The 20938-nt window shown below is 40.9% G+C and overlaps 1 protein-coding gene across 1 annotated transcript; it reads left to right on the forward strand.

Annotated features, from left to right (window-relative positions):
* Window positions 1-1516: 1516 nt before the first annotated feature.
* Window positions 1517-20717, forward strand: Sell (selectin L). Its single transcript, XM_021167894.2, has 9 exons — window positions 1517-1596; window positions 2435-2516; window positions 4680-5066; window positions 5590-5697; window positions 5990-6175; window positions 8891-9076; window positions 12128-12256; window positions 16173-16191; window positions 19791-20717. Exons 1-9 carry the CDS (start codon window positions 1594-1596, stop codon window positions 19807-19809), a joined length of 1119 nt encoding a protein of 372 aa, XP_021023553.2. The 5' UTR covers window positions 1517-1593; the 3' UTR covers window positions 19810-20717.
* The last annotated feature ends 221 nt before the right edge of the window (window positions 20718-20938 follow it).

Below are 20938 nucleotides of genomic sequence, written 5' to 3' on the forward strand. Positions count from 1 at the left end.
AATTCTGAGCTGAATTGCATCACTAGGTCTCCTGGTCCTTCACTTGCATACATACTTCCTGTTTTTCAGAAAGCCCAGTCATTGTTTCAGCCTCCTAAGCTATTGATGGAGCTGTTACACCCATGAACTTACATGACAAACACCATGACATGTATGCGCCAACACACACACAAATATAAAATAGTAATAACAATAACAACACTACAGGTTAGCAGGTCATATTAATTACCTTTGAAAGTCTAAAATACTACAGAGATAGGCATGGTTATCTGAATGAGTTCAAGCCAAAAAGACCAGTAAACATTCCAACAAGCAAGACTACTTAGACTCCATAAATTATAAGAAAGCAAGCAAGCACGTGAAGTTGGGGAATATCTTGGTGAGTTTCCAGGGGATGACAAGCATTGGGAGATGGGGGTGGATTAAGCACCAAGGAGCTATGAAATTACTTAAGAACAAATACATTTTTAAAAAAGAGCCTAGTAATAGTTACTCCTCTGTAGCATTTTAGACTTTCAAAGGTAATTAAGATGACCTGTTAAGTTCTAGTGTTGTTATTGTTGCTACTACATTATATTTGTGTGTGTGTGTTGACATATACATGCCATTTTTTGTCATTATTATTAACTTTCTTACAGTTTAAATACTATTATGTCAGTGACTTCCTCCAGATTGCTTTTGAATGGCTGAATTCAAACTTTATATGCTGTCTTACCCTCTTCACACTTTCTACTCAAGGTATTTCTAGGTCCCCCAACCTCTCTAGGGCAACAGTTAGAGCCCGGGGATTTTATTTAGGATTTTGCTTTCAGAAGAGCCATTAACAAGGTCTTCCACTAGGGGGTGAACGAGGAAAGAGGAAGGAGAGGAACTGAGATGGGTCAAGTCTTCCAGAAAGCTCCTAAAGTTCAAGAGCAAGTGAACTAGCTCTGAAATCTGAAATAAGTTTTTATCTATGGTACGACCAGGGTCCCCTACCCCACGGTCAGGAGTTTATAAACAAAACAAGGAACACAAAGGAAATAGGGGAGGGAAGGGAGAAGAACAGAAGGGAAGGGGGGGGGAAGAGGGGAGGGGAGAGAAGGGGAGGGGAAGGAAAGGGAGAGGAGGGGAAGGGTAGCAAAGGGAAAGGAAGGGAAGGAGGCATAGGTAACCAGAAATGACTAAGAGGATGTGGGGAAAAATCCAGTTACCATTGCTTCTTTTTTTTTTTTTTTAAATTTGGGGGATTATAATATGATTACAGTATCTCTCCCTTTCCTTTCCTCCTTCCAAACTGGGGATATCCTGAGCAGGGGGCATAGCTTCTGGTCTGCTACTGTGTTCTCAGGGCAAATGATTGAGTCAAGATTAGGAAAGAGGGAGGGAGAGAGAGAGAGAGAGAGAGAGAGAGAGAGAGAGAGAGAGAGAGAGAGGAAGAATTGGGGGCGGAGGATGTGAGGCTGGGTTGGAGAAATGAAAGAAGGCAAACCCCACTGGTGACATTGGCACATTCTTCCTGAGCACAGCACGCCCTCCTTGTGCAAGAACTCTGAGCCCCAGGTGCAGGAGGCTGAGGCCTGCAGAGAGACTTGCAGAGAGACCCAGCAAGCCATGGTGAGCATCCCAGCCTATAAGAGATCTCTAGATACTCAAAATTTTCCTTGGGGTTGAAGAGGCAGGTGGCAAGGGGCAAGAAAGCTATCATTTCTGCTTTTAAGAAATATAGAAACAAACAAACAAGAACAACAACAACGCATGTTGTCTCAAGAAAATGACTCTAGACTCTTTCTTGCTGATTTCCTCCCTTGGTGTTTGCTTTGATGGACTGCTGGAAGGGGCACAGATAAGATTAGACCTTTGTGGTGACACAGAGTGACTCCCTGGGGAGTGATATACATCCAAAACTACAGTTTTAAGATGTGCAGAAAGCCTATGGCTTTGTTGTTTGAGTTATTCAAAATATATTGCTTCTTACTTGAAAAAAGCAATGCTTGCCTTTCCTGGTGTCTGGCTACATCATTCTTTCATGTATTTGAAATATGGCTCCTTCATGACCCAGTGTGAAAGGCAAATGTGAACGTCACTGGTTCATTAGAGCCCAAGAGCATTAAAAACAAGAGCATTAAAAAAAAAAGATTTGGTTTGATTTAAAGCTCAGTCGAAAAGTAGGTACAAAGAATACCGAAATATAGGAAAACATAACATCAATCATGATCAACAACCTGGGACTGAAACCTGGAAGGAAAATGAAATAAAGTAGTGTACCAGTGTGTAATGAAGTAGATGCCATCATTTTCAGCCATGAGTCCCTCTCCCCCAAATAGTTTACCTTGGATACAGTTGATAGTGGGCTGATGGGCTTTAACTGTGATTTGAAGAAACGCCAGGGCACTGCCTCATGGTGCTATAAGTTTGAAGTTCAGAGTTTAAATATTTTGCACTTCATTTACAGGTGTTTCCATGGAGATGTGAGGGTACTCACTGGGGCTCGAGGAGCATCCTGAAGCTGTGGGTCTGGACACTGCTCTGTTGTGGTATGTCCTGTTTTTGGCTAAGCCTTGGGCAGTGGTTGTTCTTTTCTTAAATATTCATTGAAAGTATATAGTTGCAGGGAACACAATCAGGTAGATGGCTATTAATTCTTTTTTGCTGCTTTTTTGTTTTATTTTTTTGTTTTTGTATTTTTTATTTTTGGCTATTAATTCTTTTAAGGACTCTCATTCTTTCTCTGACCTTCAGTATTTCTCTGAGTCCCCCTAATACCAGCTTAGCATTGACATTCTCTAGTGACATGCCCAAATCCTGATATCTGCACAATAGTCCTCCGTTAGGAAGGAGTACAGTTAATTGACAAACCTCTAATAGGCATGTAATGCTTATTCTACATTTCACTTTCTATTAATAGTTTGCTGTGCCCAAAATGAACTTCCACAGTCCAGAGCGTGGGCTGCCTGAGGGCTGGGGTTTTGTTTTTATTTTAGGGGCTTTTGTGTCTTTCTTTTGATGTTACATGTTTTATGCTTAAGCCTTAGAGGCTCTTCAATAAATTTGAACATTTTAAATCATTGTCTGAGCTAACTTATGTCTCCTTCTTCTCTCACCTGGACTTTCAGCTCAGAACAAGTGAACACACCCTCTCTTTGTTTTTTAAAATTTTCTTTGCTTTTGAGAGTTTCATACATGCACAGTAAAGTATGATCATAACGATATGTCATTTCCCCCTTCAACAACCCCATATACCCCCCAACACCCTCCCAACTTCCTGTCTGTCTGTCTTTATTCCTTTTGTTTTTGATAACCTACTAAATCCAGTTAGCACTGCTCATAGGTGCAGGGGTGTGGACCACCCACTGATGCATGAGAAACCTAGCTGTGACCACACCTTCAAAAAGAATGATTCTCCCTCCCCGAGAAACTATTAACTGACAATAGCCCTTCAGTACAGGGTGGGACCTGAAGATCCTCTACCCCATCCACACTTGAACCTCGTGTAGGTCTTATGCAGCTGCAGATAATCACAACTGCTACGAGTTCAAAACTGCATTAACCATGCCATGTCCAGAAGACAGTACTCCCATATTCCCCAACACTACTTCCCAGGCTTTGTGTCTCTTCTGCAATGAGCCTTGGTGGATGAGGGGTTAATATAAGTGTTCCATTTAGGGCTGAGTCTCTAATTCTCAGCATTTAACAGCTATGCATCTCTCCACTGGCTGCTATCTACTTCAAAAAGCAATTTCTCTGACCCAGGTGGAGAGCAGCTCAGGACAATTGGCTTAAGTATAAATATTTAGAAGGTATTTTTGATATGTCTTTATAGTACTCACCTTATGAAGTAAAAACTCAGTGAGCTAATGGCTATGAAATCTTTTACCTTACTGTAAAATCATAGCTCACATAGGTCATGCCATTCTTAGAATGGCCAGTGTTATCAAGGTCACTGTGCACAACCATGTGTTTTTCTTGGTTGCTTCACATCCCTTATGCCTGAAGGCCCAGTTGTTAATTAGGTACTATTACTTAAGTATCTTTGAATGTAGAACATGATAAAACCAATTATGTGTCTTTTGCGTCATCTTTATGTATGTTGTTCTTTCTGTACTATGAGTTTAGATACACAATTGGTCTATGTATTGAGGCGTTCCCAGGGCAGCTTCTTCTACAATAGAATATATTTTATGTTACAATAAAGTATTTAAAATTACGTTAATGTTCTTCCTGACCCTATTTTATTTTACTTAAACGAGAAATTTTATATGTGTACCGTGACATATATATAATAACAGTAATAAATATTGGCCTTTAGGAAGTTATCCCAGGATTAAAAAGTATAGTGTAGATTTTAAAGCTGTGTTAAATTATACTTTAATTAATTCTTAGTGACATACATTTCTAAAGTAGGTTGGATAAATTACACTTCAAAGAATTTCGAGGAAGATCTTTCTTTAAAATAAATCTGCTAAGATATATTTATATATAATAGTCCTTGAGTAAAAAACAATTCTATATCTTTTCAAAGAGAGAGAGAGAGTCTATATTCTGATCCAAGGCTGCCAACAGCTAATTTGGGTGACCCTGAACTGCTCACCTGTTCTCCTGCAGTCTTTGTCCCTCATCTCTAAGTGATGGGCAGCCTGCACCTGGGCCTGGTCCTAGAACACTCTATGAGTCATCATATTTCTGCTGCTGTTTTCCAGACTTCCTGACACACCATGGAACTCACTGTTGGACTTACCATTATTCTGAAAAGCCCATGAACTGGGAAAATGCTAGAAAGTTCTGCAAGCAAAATTACACAGATTTAGTCGCCATACAAAACAAAAGAGAAATTGAGTATTTAGAGAAGACATTGCCCAGAAGCCCTTATTACTACTGGATAGGAATCAGGAAAATTGGAAAAATGTGGACATGGGTGGGAACCAACAAAACTCTCACTAAAGAAGCAGAGAACTGGGGTGCTGGGGAGCCCAACAACAAGAAGTCCAAGGAGGACTGTGTGGAGATCTATATCAAGAGGGAACGGGACTCTGGGAAATGGAACGATGACGCCTGTCACAAACGAAAGGCAGCTCTCTGCTACACAGGTAGGCAGTGTCTAGGCTCCTACACTGATGTGGGACCACCAGAGATAGAGTAATAAGACTCATTACCCAGAAACTGCTATTCTGGGTTCTAAAACAATCCTAACTAAGCTTTAAGCATAGCATCTCTGGGCAATCTGCAGGTACAGAACAACTAAACAACGTTCTATCCAGGTTGTAAGTGTGTTATGTGGGGAACAGGGATGGACAGACTGTGCCTCAAGGACAGACAGGAAGAGGATGCTGAAAGCTAGGCAGTCTTTGAGGGCTTTTCTCTAACACCTCCTAATCAGATAGACAATTACTGTGAGTTAATTCATTCTAAAAGCAGACAAATGCCTACAGCCAAGTAGCTATTGTATCTTATAAATTAAAAGTGTAGCGCATGTGTTATGCAAAAATGTTTTGAATACTTAAGCAAATTTTTCTTGTTCATTATAATAGTGTCAAACAAAAACGTTCTTTGTGCAAAGAAGGGAGTATGGATGTAATCATATTAAAATGTCTTTGTGTAATCTGCTTAAAGCATCTTGCCAGCCAGGGTCTTGCAATGGCCATGGAGAATGTGTGGAAACTATCAACAATCACACGTGCATCTGTGACGCAGGGTATTACGGGCCCCAGTGTCAGTATGGTAAGCATCATTTTTTGTTTGTTTGTTCCTGCTGGTATTCATTAGACCCATAATAGCTTAGCACTTCTGTGCAGAGTTTGTGTTGTGTTGGCTTTGCTTATGGACTTCTCTCTGATTTGGCACGTGGACAACACACCTGATTATCTTCAAAGCATAGTTCAGAGACCATTTCTTCCCACAGTCTTTCTTTGGACCCCCAATACAGACAAACAGTTATCAAGTAGCAGAAACAAGACTCAACTCCATCGAATCCTTATAACTCTTCTCAACCCTGCTTCTCTCTCCATGAAAGTGGTCCAGTGTGAGCCTTTGGAGGCCCCTGAGTCGGGTACCATGGACTGCATCCACCCCTTGGGAAACTTCAGCTTCCAGTCCAAGTGTGCTTTCAACTGTTCTGAGGGAAGAGAGCTACTTGGGACTGCAGAAACACAGTGTGGAGCATCTGGAAACTGGTCATCTCCAGAGCCAATCTGCCAAGGTGAGTGACTTTAGAGTGGATCTTTGTTGTTGGGACAAAATAATACCAGTTGGGACAAATCAATATTAGCAGTTCTAAGAAATGGGAAGTTCAGAACAGAAAGCTAAACTTTCACAATAATATCTTCCTGTAAAGATTTCCCAAGTTAGCATGAAGTTTCTATTTACTTCACAAGTGGTTTGAAATACCACAAGGAGCAATGTGTTGGGATTTGTCAAAGGTGAGCAGGTTACAGTAAAAAATGGGGTATTGTAGCCCCTTACTGTCAAGGATGCCATAGTCTACTGAGCTTGCAGCATTAAGAACTATGAGGTCGGATAGAAACAATTCTATTTATCCTAGGAGAGTGAGGTATTGGGAAGGAACTCCTGTTCTTCTATAGACAGATGTGACAAGGAACAGTAAAAGAACGAACATCTGATACACAGAATATGTCAGAGTTATTTAATAACAAATCCTATACACTTATTTTGGTTGGGTATTTCTGGAGAATACGGAAGCAAATCATTATAGATTCTGTACTTATGGAATATATATTTAATAGGAACTATTTATGTTCAGGGATCAAGTTTGAAGGAAAATGAGATGAACAGGAATAAGCCTGTGGCGAGATTCCTTAATAAAATACAGGTCCTTTACTTGCAATGAATGGCCACTTGGTATCTTACTGCCAGCACTGGAGGCAATTATCCTAGAAAAAGCACAAAGGGCCACTGCTAGGATGGCCAAGAAAGAGAGGGTGGAGTCATCAGAGTCCTAGGAAGTCACTCAGAGATGTGGTGGGAGAACCGGAAATGAGAGAATACACATGTGCAAAGAGAGAGGCTCCGGCTCAGCCAACTGCTATGGAAAGGCATGATCAAATCTTCAGAATGAGACTAAGTTTCAAAATGAGTTTTGATGTGTCTGCTGCACACAATGGAAAATTGGAAGAAGAAGACAAGTAATGGCTTTAAGGAATAAAGAACTGAAACAAAAATTAATTTCAGTATTAAGCAATTGGACTAGATCTGACTAATTCACTTATCTCTGAAACTGTGACTCTTCCCCAGAATGCTACCTCCACCACACCGCTGGTCCGCCCCTTAGTTTACTCCCCTTTAAACATCATGCTTGCTTTCTTGATTTCCATCATATCCTTTTTCTGACTGTCTTCTTTGTTTGTTTTGGTTTGGGTTTTGGTCTTTTGTTTTCAAGACAGCATTTCTCTGTGTGGCCTTGGCAGTCCTAGAACTTCCTCTATAGACCAGGCTGGCATCAAACTCAGAGATTTAACTGGGGTTGGAGGCATATGCCATCACCAGCTGACTTCTGATTGGTTGACTATAGTGACTTCTTCTGGGTTCTTTCATTTGTACTTATCCAAGCTCATAAACTCTTAGTCTCAGCATCTGTCTTTTCTGTTGTTATGACTTGGTTTGTTTCTTTCTTCAAATTTTCTGAATTTTATGGATGTATATATACCTATGTGATCTTTGGATTAACAAATCTGTTTTTAGCCATGACCTCCGAATATGCTAAGAATGTTGTTTGGATGTCTACAACTCAAGTGTCTCCAGTCAGTTTTTTTTTTTCTTTTTTGTGGCTGTAATTACATTCCATGGAAATGACATTTAATGTCATTTGTTTAATGTCAATCTGTGAAAAGAAATGGTGTGAAACTCTGCCACCCTACTCCAATACTTGTGTAAGACAACACTTGATAATTCAATTTTCAAAATTTTATTTCTTTTATGGGGCTGAAGAGATGGATTAGCTTAAGTGCACTGACTGCTCTTACAGCAGACCTGAGTTCTATTCCCAGTAATCACATGGTGGTTAACAGACATCTCTGACTCCACCCCAGATGATACAATGCCATCTTTTGGCCTTCTGGGGCTCCAGGCACAGAAATAGTACACACATACAGTTGCAGGCAAAACAGCTATACATGTACAATTCAATAAAATAATTTTTATTCATTAAAAAAATTGGCACTATCACACTTGAATATAATTCACGATGATTATATTCATTCCCACCCCACATTCCACGTATGCCAAGCTCCTCCTTCTTCCCAGCTAGATCCCTTGTTAATTACATTTTAGAACTTGTTACTTCTCCAGTTTCTCTCCTACTTGTCTCCCACCTTTGCCTTCCTTCCCTTTCCCCTGTTACTGCTGGGGTCCCTAGGTGAGCTCCAGAAGTTTAAATTAGCTCCCTTCAAAGACGTTACTCATACAACAGGCAAGCTGACCATCCACTCTTTACAGATGACCATTCACTCTTTACAGATGACCATTCACTGTTTAGTTTGTTCCTACCATTTGTCTTTGCCAAATTTGAGCTCATTAAGTTCCAAGATGATGCTTGATACAAAACAAATGGTCAACGATGGAATGAAAAGAATGAGCATTTTTTTTTCTTTGCTCCTCTCTCTCTAAACCCACCCCATATTCTGCCCTGACTATCTTTATAGCAACATCAACATTTTGGCAGTTTTCTGCTTTTCACACAGAGTTTGTGTTGTGTTGTCTTTGTTTATGGACTTCTCTCTGATTCTGCTTGTGGACAACACATCTGATTATCTTCAAAGCATAGTTCAGAGACCATTTCTTCCCACAGTATTTCTTTGGACCCCCAATACAGACAAACAGTTATCAAGTAGCAGAAACAAGACTCAACTCCATGGAATGCTCATAATTCTTCTCAACCCTGCTTCTCTCTCCATGAAAGTGGTCCAGTGTGAGGCTCTGGAGGCCCCTGAGTCGGGTACCATGGACTGCATCCACCCCTTGGGAAACTTCAGTTTCCAGTCCAAGTGTGCTTTCAACTGTTCTGAGGGAAGAGAGCTACTTGGGACTGCAGAAACACAGTGTGGAGCATCTGGAAACTGGTCATCTCCAGAGCCAATCTGCCAAAGTGAGTGACTTTAGAGTGGATCTTTGTTGTGGCAAGCTTGTGTTTATAGTCTGAGAATACAGGGGAGTCTTGCCTAGAAGTCTGTTTCTTCTGTTGCTGTATAATTTAACCAGACTTGGGTTGTAGTTTGATGCTTTTCAAGAGTTTTTTTTTTCTCTCTCTCTCACTAAAATGAAATGCAAAACACCAAACCAATCCAAACCAAACCTAGCTAAACAAAAGCAAAAGTCTTTGAAGTCATCTGGCATTTTATAATCTGATTTAGAGCAATACACTGAAGTTATACTCTGTACCTTATTTTTTTTTCCTCATTGTTATCACATAAAGCCTTGATGAACCCCAGTTGAACTTTGGCTCCTCTTCTTCAATGACACCCACTTTATGTGGTACCCAACTTAGCACCAACCAGTTTCTTTCAGGGGATTTACAGGTCTTTCTTGATTGCTTCATTTGGTAGGTTCTTAAAGTCATCTTTTCTTTGTTTTTCTCCAGTGTAAGCTCTCAGGAGAATAACAACTTCTGCAAAAAACAAAGCCCCACTCTTGATTGTTTTCATTTGCAATAGAGTGGGTTTTCATCCTTTCTTGACTGACAGGGTTTATCACATATAGATGATGGAAAAAAAAAACTGGGAACTATGAAGTTCTGGATAGGCTTTTTACATTTATATTTCTAGTTCCCTAGTTTAATTCTCTAAAGGAAACCAAAATCCATTGTTGACATCATGGAACTGAATTGATGTAAGTAATGAATTGTATCAGTGATAAGCCTGCTTCAGGGAGTAGGGGTGTCTGTCAAAGCTGCTTAAGGAGAAGGCTGAAAGCTTTGTGATCACTGAGCATGTCCCATGCCAGAGTCTGCCTCCTGAGTCTAAGACTATATAGTATGACATTTCCAGCAGTCTTGCATGTTACCATGCTGGGGCAGCCTTTTGGAATGGCTACCCTATACCACCATGGGCTGTCAATGCCTTGTTGTCTCTATCTCTGACCAGTTATTACTCCATATCACAAGTCTGAAAGTACTGTCCAAAGTAATTCCCACAAGTTAGAAATTACTAGATTGGTATGGATGGTTTCATTGATAAATTCTGGAGGCTCTGGTCAAAACCATGTAATGGGGGATGGAAAGAAGAATCAGTGTTTAAAAGCACTTGCTCCTCTCAAGGACCTGGGTTGCTTCACGCCATGTGGCTCATTACCATGTGCCATTTCCTTTCCAGATAATTATGTGCAGCACACACATACCTTACTCACCCCCATAAAAGTTAAAATCATACTGAAACAAAAAGCTTTAGGATTGGCAATGAGACTGGGAGGGAGATGGGAGAGGGTAAAGGGGGTGGTGCAAAGATGACCAAAGAACAGTATGTATACCATCTCTGAAAATGCCATAATGGAATCCATCGTTATGCACGATTAATTAATGGTAATAAGAAGGTGAAAACTGCCTTTGGTCCTGACTGCCCTGTTGTGTTATGTCCTCCCTGACGTGACTCAGTGCGCACCTCTAGCAGCACCCTATATGGGCACAATGGAATGTAGTCACTCCCTGGCCAACTTCAGTTTTACTTCTGCTTGTACCTTCACCCGCTCAGAAGGAACCAACTTAATTGGCAAGAGAAAAACTGTCTGCGGATCATCTGGCATCTGGTCTAGTCCTAGTCCAATATGTCAGTGTGAGTAATTTTACTCAGAAATACTGAAGGCTTAAAGCCAGAGCTGATCAACTAGCAGAAGACAGAAAAGAGATAACAAACACTTAAGTCCCTTTCCCTCAATACATGTGGCCTAAGAAAGAAATGTATATGCAGTCGTGCACTATAAAATCCTTGCCTGTTCTTAGGCTCTCCTTTCATGATAATTATTTTCTTTCTCAACTCTCCTATTGCTTTAAAGTGTAAACCCACTGACATATTTATGTATGACCCATGTCTTCTATTCTGTCACAAGTTTATTTCCCCATTAGTCTTTTAACAATGTGTCCTCTAAGCTCACCAGTGACTCCCTAACTCCTAACAAGTGGACCGTTCTCTAGTATCCCAAGCTGATGTCTCCCCAATCTGTTTGTGCATGGGAAGGACCGCAGCTTCCTCATGTGTATACACCATGCACCAGAGTACATGAAAAAAAAGTGACAAAATAATTGTTTGTTAAGTTAGCATATGAACTAGCAGCTACCAGTGTCTGCGCAATGTATACCGTCTTCACAGAATATAGAAAGAATAGGCCCTGAAGAAGCTGTCAAAGAAGATGGCTGGGTGTTTGGAGTAGAGTGGGGGCAGGGAGCAGGAAGGTGGTAACGAGGACATTACAGCAAGGCTGTATGCCAGGCTCATCAAATACATTTCCTTTCCAACCGACTTAGTTTTCATTTCCTCATCTTTAGCAAACCAACAGTTGCCAATATGTAAAAGTAGATTCCTTCACCTGGAGGTATCAGAAGATAGATTTTTTTTTTCAAATTAGTATTTTTCAATAAGAGACTGTAAGCCAACCCAGTTTGTATATCCAAAGGGGTATGTAGAAATGGCCTTTTAGTTGATTTGAGTGGAAATGAAGGGCAGGGGTCCAACTGCATCGCTATATATCATTGCAGACCCTGGGCATATAAACAATAAGATTTTTGTGTATCTTGTTCAATGTAAGGAGTAGAAGCAACTTCCTTTGATCGACAAGTTACCCAGCTCAGATCGCTGACTTCATTTTCCTTACAGTTTTGTAAGCTTTCTAGTTCTTCTCTGTGCTCAGATATCAGCCTTTAAACAAGACCAGGAACAAAACACCATGATGACTACTTCTTGTTGGAGTTTTGAGATCCATCCCCAGGACCTCCATGGGTCACAGATCTGAGAACTGTGATCCCATAGGCAGAAGGCTAGAGGCCAGTCCAGTTGTATACATACCGTGGGCCTTCCCATGTTATTCCCCTCATCTGTTATATATGTTACTGTTGGGGGATATCAGAAGACCAAATTGGTAACTATCATGAGCTTGAGGAAGAAAATAATTCTGTGGCTCATGCTATATGCCTTACTGATTCCTCTTTCAGAGACAAACAGAAGTTTCTCAAAGATCAAAGAAGGCGACTACAACCCCCTCTTCATTCCTGTAGCTGTCATGGTCACTGCATTCTCGGGGCTGGCATTTCTCATTTGGCTGGCAAGGCGGTTAAAAAAAGGTAGGTATGTTGAATAACATCAAAGTAGAACAGTGTTCAAGTGGAAGCGAGAGAGAGAGAGAGAGAGAGAGAGAGAGAGAGAGAGAGAGAGAGAGAGAGAGAGAGAGAGAGACCCCACAGGAAATAAAGTGCAAGAGATTTAGCTGAAGCAGGTGCCAAGTGACTTCTGTGCTCTGTAGGCATAAGTCCCTAGAGAGATTGAGCCTTATTTAAAAAATCTAGACAACGTATCATGGTTGGCAGACCTTTTCATGATACCTTGCTATGAGGAACTTGGCTAGATGAGACACTGTAATGACTCTTTGGCCCTATTTCTATATGAAGGGGTATGCATTGCCACTGTCTTCTGGGAGCCTGTACAACTTTGATCTTAGCACTACAACAGCATTAGGAGAGTCTATGATTGTCTAAGATTTTCGAACATCTCTTTAAGAGTCGTATAACTTTCCAGGTGTTGACATGTGGTAGTTGCATTGCCCTTGGGAGAAATCCTTGTGGATTCTTTCTAGAATCTATTCACTGAGGTCACCACTGTAATCTAGTATACCATATATATGTATGTGTAAACATATACATATTTATACATATATGTGTTTATATTCCTATGCATACATATATAGTGTACACACATATACATATATAGTGTACTAGGTTACAGTGGAGGATATATACACATCTTAATGATATGTATACACACACAGACACATATACAGAGAGAGAGAAATACACATACATATATCCAATATCCAATAAGGCAGAAACCTGAAGAAAAAAGGGAAAGGGAAAGGAGAGCGTCCTCAAAATCTTATTCTCTATCATCCAGGAAGTATATAAACTCTGCACGAGGACAGAACATTCTTCTTTTGCCCCCTTCCTCCCTCCTGAGTATGCCTTTGCCTTCAGGTCAGATCAGCACACCAGCCACAGGCCCACAGTCTGCTGCAGTTTTGGGGTGTGCACTGCCACATTTGTCCACGTTTATCTAGCAGATCTACTCAAAACTGTAAAATTCACATACCCCCGGCAGCTTTAAAGATTCCCCCGTATTAAGGTCAGGTACTATGAGTAACCTTTCTGACTCCTTTGTGCTGTTTCCTGTGGTAGAAGCTGACGGCCACTTAGATTTCCCTTCCACCAGATTCACTAGTGCGCTTTGTGTCCCTCAGCTCACCCACACTGGCAACTGAAAGAAAATCGTCTACCCGTCTCTGACAATCTTCCACCATGATTTGATCTCCTGTCCAAATTTAAAAATAGGAGGCGATAGACTCCTTTTCCACCAATCCATAAGATAATAGAGGATGCACTATGTATGGGAACAACACTAACTATAAGGTGTCAGCCCTGAACAGTTCAAACTTTTCTTCCCTTGATGGAAATTCCACGGACCATGGATACCGCCATCACACAGGATACTAAGTATCGCCTACGGTACCAGAACAAAGCTGAGATTGACACTTTTCTTCCTCTCACCGAGACTTCAAAACCTCACTCCAACTGTCTTGCTGCCTTGGATGGGGCAAAGCAGTCATCACACATGCTCCCTGAGTAAGGTGGCCATTAGCTTAGTGACTTCAAGGAACAATGAGGACGACAAGGACCCCCAAATTTCATCTTTTTCAGAGGCAGTTGTAACCACAAAGGAATTTAGTCAAAGTCACCCCTATTTGGTGGTGCTAGCTGGCTAAGGCTACCTTACCAGTGGGGAGGAGAAAAGCTGTAGGTTGTTTTTAAAGTCTTAACTTTGGAGTCAGTCATTTCTGTACATGATCTCAAACTGATAACAAGAAAACGGCATGCCCCTGCTGTGGGAATCCAAGTAGGGCAAACAGGAAACAGATAACGGGTACTTGGGCTAGTGACAGTTATGCCACCAAAGAGAGTAGCGGTTCCCAGAGATCACTAACTCTGGAGGGAAAACTCGGTGTAGCTATGCTGTGTTCAATGGTCTTCCATCATGAAATAGCCACTCATCTCTCAAGCTTGCAAGGGAATGGCTTTGTCCTCCAAACATTTTAGCCATAAATTGACTCTTTACAACATGAATAATGTCCCTTTTTTTCTATAGAGACACTGACCTAGGTCCCTGAGATAACCCCATAGGTGTTCAATAGATGCATTGATAAGAATCATAGTGAAAATAATAATTCTATATCCATAAATATTACGTACATGTTATAGTTTTATTGAGCTCACCAGACTGGAAAGGGGACATGTGACAATTCAGAGTATGAAGGGCAATGGGGCAACAAAGCTTTCTTCTCTCAGGTGGATGCTATGACCTGGTGCAAGGGCTGACTATGCCCCAATGGTCTTGGCTTCTGGTTCCCTTTAACTCTTCTCCTGGGTCCACAAACAAGAACCCTGGCCATGTGCTCTGGTAGAAACACTTGGTGCTCCTAGCTTTTCTCATTCTCCAAGGCAATGGCATTTTTTTAGGCCAAGCCCTAAAATCTCTTTAGCAGGAGCTCAAGGCAGAAATGGCTCTTTCCTCTGAAATAGCACCCCTAAAAAACACCTGCTTTCAGGGTTATAAGGCAGTGCGGTTCCTCAGTCGGAAGAAATCTCCACCTGACCCAACACACTGGGTTAGTCCAGAACATGAACTTGAATGCATTCTCTCTTAGTTCTCTTTTCTTCAAAAAGACACTTCCTCAGTAGGACAAGACCCTCCCTCAGTAGGACAAGAAATTCCCTTAGTAGGACAAGAAAATCCCACAGTAGGATTCTGGGTCTTGTTTACCTATTGTCATTACTTTCATTCATATATGTATATACGGCAAGAAATCTCAGAAAAGGTAGTGTGTGTGTATATATGTATATATACACATATATTTATTTGTGAAGATGTACAAATGGACTCAAACTTGATTATTCTACCTAATCTGTATATTTGGTTCATACCATCTACAAGCAAAATTTTGAAAGGCTTTTATAGAACTTTAAAATATCAAAGACACAATTGAGTACTGTCTACTATATGCCAAGCAATGACCTAAACATTTTATATGCCATTTTTTTTTAACCCAACAATGAATTTAACATCTATGTGGGACAATTCTAGACTAGCAGTTTACAGCCACTGAAAAACACCAAAGCCACCCCTCTCTCAAAGGATTCTCCTTTCTCAGAAAGCTTTCTTTCTGTTTCTTTTTCTTCTGTTCCCTACAGACCTCATTTCTTCACACCACTAGTTAAGCAATATTTACATTCCTCTATGAAAAAAGAATGTGTTTTGGTTCACAAAATGTACTTTGTATAGTCAACTAAAATTACCCAAAGAGTAAGTTAGAGGAGAGTCCCAACTGAATAAGAACAACTAAGTTGGAGCTGAGGTTTTTGTTTGGACACAGAAATGTGGGTTCCAGAGTTCTATGCATTTGGTGGAAGTGGTTTTCACACCTAGTTCCATGTGGCCTGTTCAAAGGGGAAACAGAAGTATTTATGGCATATGAATTGTATATAAGATTCCATACGATGTATGAAAATATGTCGCTCAAATTGGATTGCATGATTCTCACTGATTCCTACTAATAAGACCAGAGTCAAACTCTTAGGACTCACGTAAGAGAAGCTGAGAGACATTGAAGTCCTTTAGGGAGGGGCTGGCAAGAGCATGAGCTGTGCCTGGGACACTGGGCCTGACCAGTAGGGAGTTCAGCCAAGGCTCTGGCTTTATAAGCAGCATAGCAGGTGGAGTGGAGTCCCCAGAAACAGGCGCATCATGCTGTTCTGCTATAGCTCTGAACGGTTACTGGTACCCCAGATCCATTTAGCAACAGATGGATGTCCACTTACCAAATGCCTAATGTATTTCCAAAGACAGTTTTGGAGGTGGGCATACCCTTTACTTAAAAAAATTGAAATTGTTTACTTTTTGATGATACTTTTTTTTTATTCTTTTTTCTACGTTTAGGCAAGAAATCTCAAGAAAGGTAAGTTTTTCAATGAAGAATTTCCACATCTGTTTGTTTCTATTTTCCTTAGGGTGCTTCCTATTATAGATAGAATACAAACCCCACAGTAATTATTTACCTGAGGGTCTCATACAAATAGCATTTCCAGATAAGGTAGTTGAGTGCTAGCTGCCATTAAATCTTTGTGACTTTGACACTAGTGGTCTGACACAGATGGATGTATAATATGCCAATTAAGAAAGGAGATTTCATATGGTGCGAATGTTTCCTGGTAGTCTCTGAATTTTCCTTGAGGGTTAGAAGCATGCTGTTATGTTTTTTCTTGTCTTAGCTTACAGGACCAACATCTAACAATTGAGAAACATTCAATTCAACAAGCATTTCCAACAACTAACATATTGTAAAAGGAAACTGTCCAGGTGCAGGCCATCAGTCTTAACACAGAAGGGTGAATGACTACTCTAATGAGTGCTGGCCTTCAGAAATGAGAAAGGGCAGCTGAGCATGAAACCTACCCACCACTTCCCTAAAGAAGTATTTGCCCCAGTTGGTTCTCAACACTGCAGTTCTTCCAGTAGAGTAATAATGTAGATTGTTGAGACAAGATGCAGACACATGGAAGTTCCTGGCCTATCTGGCAGAAATGAAGAAAGGGAGGATGAAAAGAGGTGGCCAGAGAGACAGATGGAAGAGGATGAAAAAGAGCTGGGGTGACAAGAGTGGGAACCATCTCAAATGCAGCCAGAGCAGCCATCAGATTTCCAGAGGGTGCATTAAGGGCATCAGTGGGAAGGCTATTTAGATAAAGACAGAGGTCAGCTGAGGTAAGGATGAGGAACCATTTAGGATAATCATCTGGAAGCAGAATGTGTTCTGCTCTCTTGAGAATTTGCCACGAAGAGTAGGAGAGTGGTGGGGATGGGCACATGGGCTCAGTAGACTCTTTTTACTCTGTTTCCATTACTGTAATTGTGTAGATAGGATCCAAGTAAGAAAGGGGTCTCTTTGGGGACTGGCCTCCCTATCTCTGTAGCAGGAAACCCACAGGATGTAAATATTTCTTCTGTGCTCCCACCAGCTGAGTGAAAGTTCTTTGGCATATCCTACCCAGAGCTGTGTTCTGGCCGCAGAAACACCTGCTTTGATTGCTACTGCACGGAAGTGGTTCACTTCATTTCAAGGATGCAGTGGCCAGCAAGAGATGCTAGTCAAAAATAATTAGCATAAAATTGCCTATTAGATCTAACAGTTTGTTGACTTTTTTGAGTAATTGACAATTACTCAATTAACCTTTGTTTATTGAACTTTTTTTTGTTTTTGTATTAGAACAACGCTAAGCTTAACTGAGACACTCAGAGCAATGAGTCCTTGACTCTAACTTCAGGGAAATTCTTATCTAATTGTGGAATGAAAACAGAAATATTTAGAAGTACAGAACAATCTAAGGCAGACATGGTGGTCATAGCTGATGAATTTTGTACCGATGAAAAGAAAAATCATTGCAAGAAAGGCAGAATCTGGGAGAGAACCTTCAAAAAGTTCATACTAGGAAGGTCACTCAAACATGGGCATGAGAAGATGCATCTAAAAGCAAATTCAGGCCAGGAGCAGACTTCCCTAGAGTCCCTGGTCTACTGAGCATCCGGGCAATGAAGGCGATCACCCTCACACCAGCACATGGCTTTAGCTTACCCACCAGGTGTACTAGAACTTGGAAGCTGATTGGCTACCTGGAGTTAATCTCACTGATTAACTAAGGTGATGCTACTTCATAAATTTTTAGGCTCGAAAGACTGAGGACATCACCTTAAAACTGTCTTTGTAGTTAGGTAAATAATTTATCCACAGGCCTTGTGACAGTGACAGTTACAGTAATAAATAATAGATAAAAACAAACTTTTATCAAATACACATTCCATGTTGCATACTGTTTTGAGTGTTTTGAGTCTTAAATGGTGAGATGTTGTCTACAATCCTGTATAGATAGGGAATGTTGTTATCCTTAATAACAGTAAAGAAACAGAAGGGGAAACGACAGTGGCTTAAGGGAAGTCACTGGATAAAGGGGAAAAGCTGAGACTTGTAACACCAGCATCCAGAGACAGTATCCCTGTTACTCGTATGATTCTAGATCCTTGATTTACTTCTATGTTAGGGGTTTTACTACCAGAGCCCCTCCTCTTCCAGTAAAATGACTTATTTTCACACTAAACCATGGTGTGATGGCACTGAGGAAGGGTGTGGTGGAAGAAATAGGGTGTGTCTCTAGAACAAGCCAAGGGGGGCATGAACTCACTAAACACCGTGAGCCTTTTTTTTTTTTTTTCTAACTTAAGTTGATTCTCACAGGTCTTTGTTCTTGTTCCTATTAGTTTTTGGCTGATGAATGAATGACTCCTTGGGCATTTGTGGTTTTGATTCTTGCTGGTTATTTTGACTCTTCTGCAAACTGGTTCTGTTTATCACCTCATTTGGTTTCTGGTTTCTAAATTCTACCTGGGTAAAAGCTACACCCATGATACACAGGATACGATGCCAACCTCAGAGGAGAGGATATGTGCAAGATTCTGCTTTCAGAAACATTTTTATTTCTACCCTGGCAAGCAAGTTTGCAGCTGCCACGGTGGTTTACCCTGACAGTTCAGAATGAGACCAGAGCCTCCGAATCTGGTTCTCCTTTTGAAAGGTGCAAAGGCACAGAAATATGGTTCTCCTCCACCCTTTCCAGGAATGGCACAGTTGTGGCATAGAACACAGCGGCACCTATTTCATGAATATAAATTCGTCCTTATCTCTCTAAACCATACTCCACCTGAATCTCGAATCTCGAACCAATACCACTCTCTTCCTGAGATTATTTTATTTTCTCTGATGTCAGATTTGATCTCCTACTTCCCCACCTCGCCACTGTAAAATCAGCATGCAGTAACCTCCCAATGTCCCACATGGAAATTAGCAGTGTTGCAGAGCTATGACCACATGTGATCTGGGGGCCAGCTCTCTGAACATCATACTTAGAGAATCAGGACTTTGGGCTGAAACAGCGTTTACATTAAAATATTTATTTGGAGAGAGGGGCTGGAAAGCTGACTCAGCAGCTGAGGGAGTGGCTGCTCTTGTAAAGAACTCAAGCTCAGTCCCTAGCATCTGCCCTGAGTGGCTCACAACTGCCTGTAACTCTGGCTCCAGGAAATTTGATTGCCCTCTAGAAACCTACTCAGGCAACTTCAGTCATACGCGCGCGCGCGCGCACACACACACACACACACACACACACACACACACACACGCACACACACGTGCGCGATGAAAATCAAAATAAATCTTTAAAACGTTGGCTTGGGGGTACTACTTGACTGTGTAAAATGTTGCTGGAACGTCTCTTCCATGTTTCTTTTAAAACGCTCCACACCTTGTCCACGATCTCCAACTAGAAACCTTCCGTGCTCTCTTCTTCACGTTAGTGGCTCTTTATACCTCCTCTGCGAGCACTTAGTGTTTGTGGTTTCCTTGCCACTGTCACCTAGAGAATGTTCACCTGTAATACTAACAATTTCGTTTTTACCACTTTTAAAAGCTCCTTAGTTTAATTTTATAATCTGTTGCTTCTCTTTCAGGATGGATGATCCATACTGATTCATCCTTTGTGAAAGGAAAGCCATGAAGTGCTAAAGACAAAACACTGGAAAATAACTTCAAGTCCTCCTATGAAGATTTTACACACAGGCATCTCCCACATTAGAAATGCAGTGTTTGCTCAACGTATCTGGAAGGATTTCTACATGGCCAACAGCTCCTCCTAATTTCCTCTTGCTCATTCATCCCATTAACCCTATCCCATAATGTGTGTCTATACAGAGCAGTATTTTATCATCTTTTCTGTGGAGGAACAAGCAAAAGTGTTACGGTAGAATATAAAGATAGCTGCTTTTACTATTTCCTAACTCTTGTTTCCTAGTTCAGTTCAGCACCAAAGCTAATGCCAAACACAGTGAAAATATGATCCATGTGTAATTGAAAACTCAGACTCCTTGCGCATAGTACGTACCCTATGTAACATTGACAAAAATCTTTCATTTCCACTTCCAAAGAACAGTGCTCTATTCAAGTTGGGAAAGTCCTACTTCCTCTGTAGGCCCACTATCTGTGAGTGACAGCCACTGTAGCTGTTCACATTAACCTTCCCCATCTCCTTTCCTAGGAGGCTAAATTCCACACACGGCACCCCATGATGGCCACCAAACATCAAAGGAGAGAAAATCTCCTGCTTTGAGTTTTAGTTTTGAGTTTTCCCTTCTCTTTATTAGATCTCTCTAGGTTCCTTGAAGTCAGTGCTCTGATGATTAATAGTTAATGATAACACAACCCACTCTCTTGGAGCTGATGTTATGAAGACAACAGGTAGAAAAATTCCTGGGCTCAGGCTGGAGTGACACCCCTTTCTTTCCCTAACATCTTCTACTCAGATACCTAAATTCTGTTCTTTAAGATTCAGGATAGCTGTCCCCAATCCTTATCACGTGTTTTATAACTTGCTCCTTAACTTGCCCAGCCTGTAGCCTATCTCATTTTCTGGCTTCACTCTGCAAGATTTAGAACATGATGCATTTAAATACAGCCTGATTTTTAAAAAAAAAATGTTACTTAGTCTGTTTGTATACCAGAATATGTGTTGTTTTTTTCCTAGATAAAATTGTACCCTTCTTGAGGGGAGAGACTGTGTCAGATCTCAGGAGTTCCTAGTTTGTTAATTGACCCTTGGTAG

This window comes from Mus caroli, unplaced genomic scaffold, assembly GCF_978045245.1.
Source record: "Mus caroli unplaced genomic scaffold, Mus_caroli_1 scaffold_1, whole genome shotgun sequence".
Classification (NCBI taxonomy): domain Eukaryota; kingdom Metazoa; phylum Chordata; class Mammalia; order Rodentia; family Muridae; genus Mus; species Mus caroli.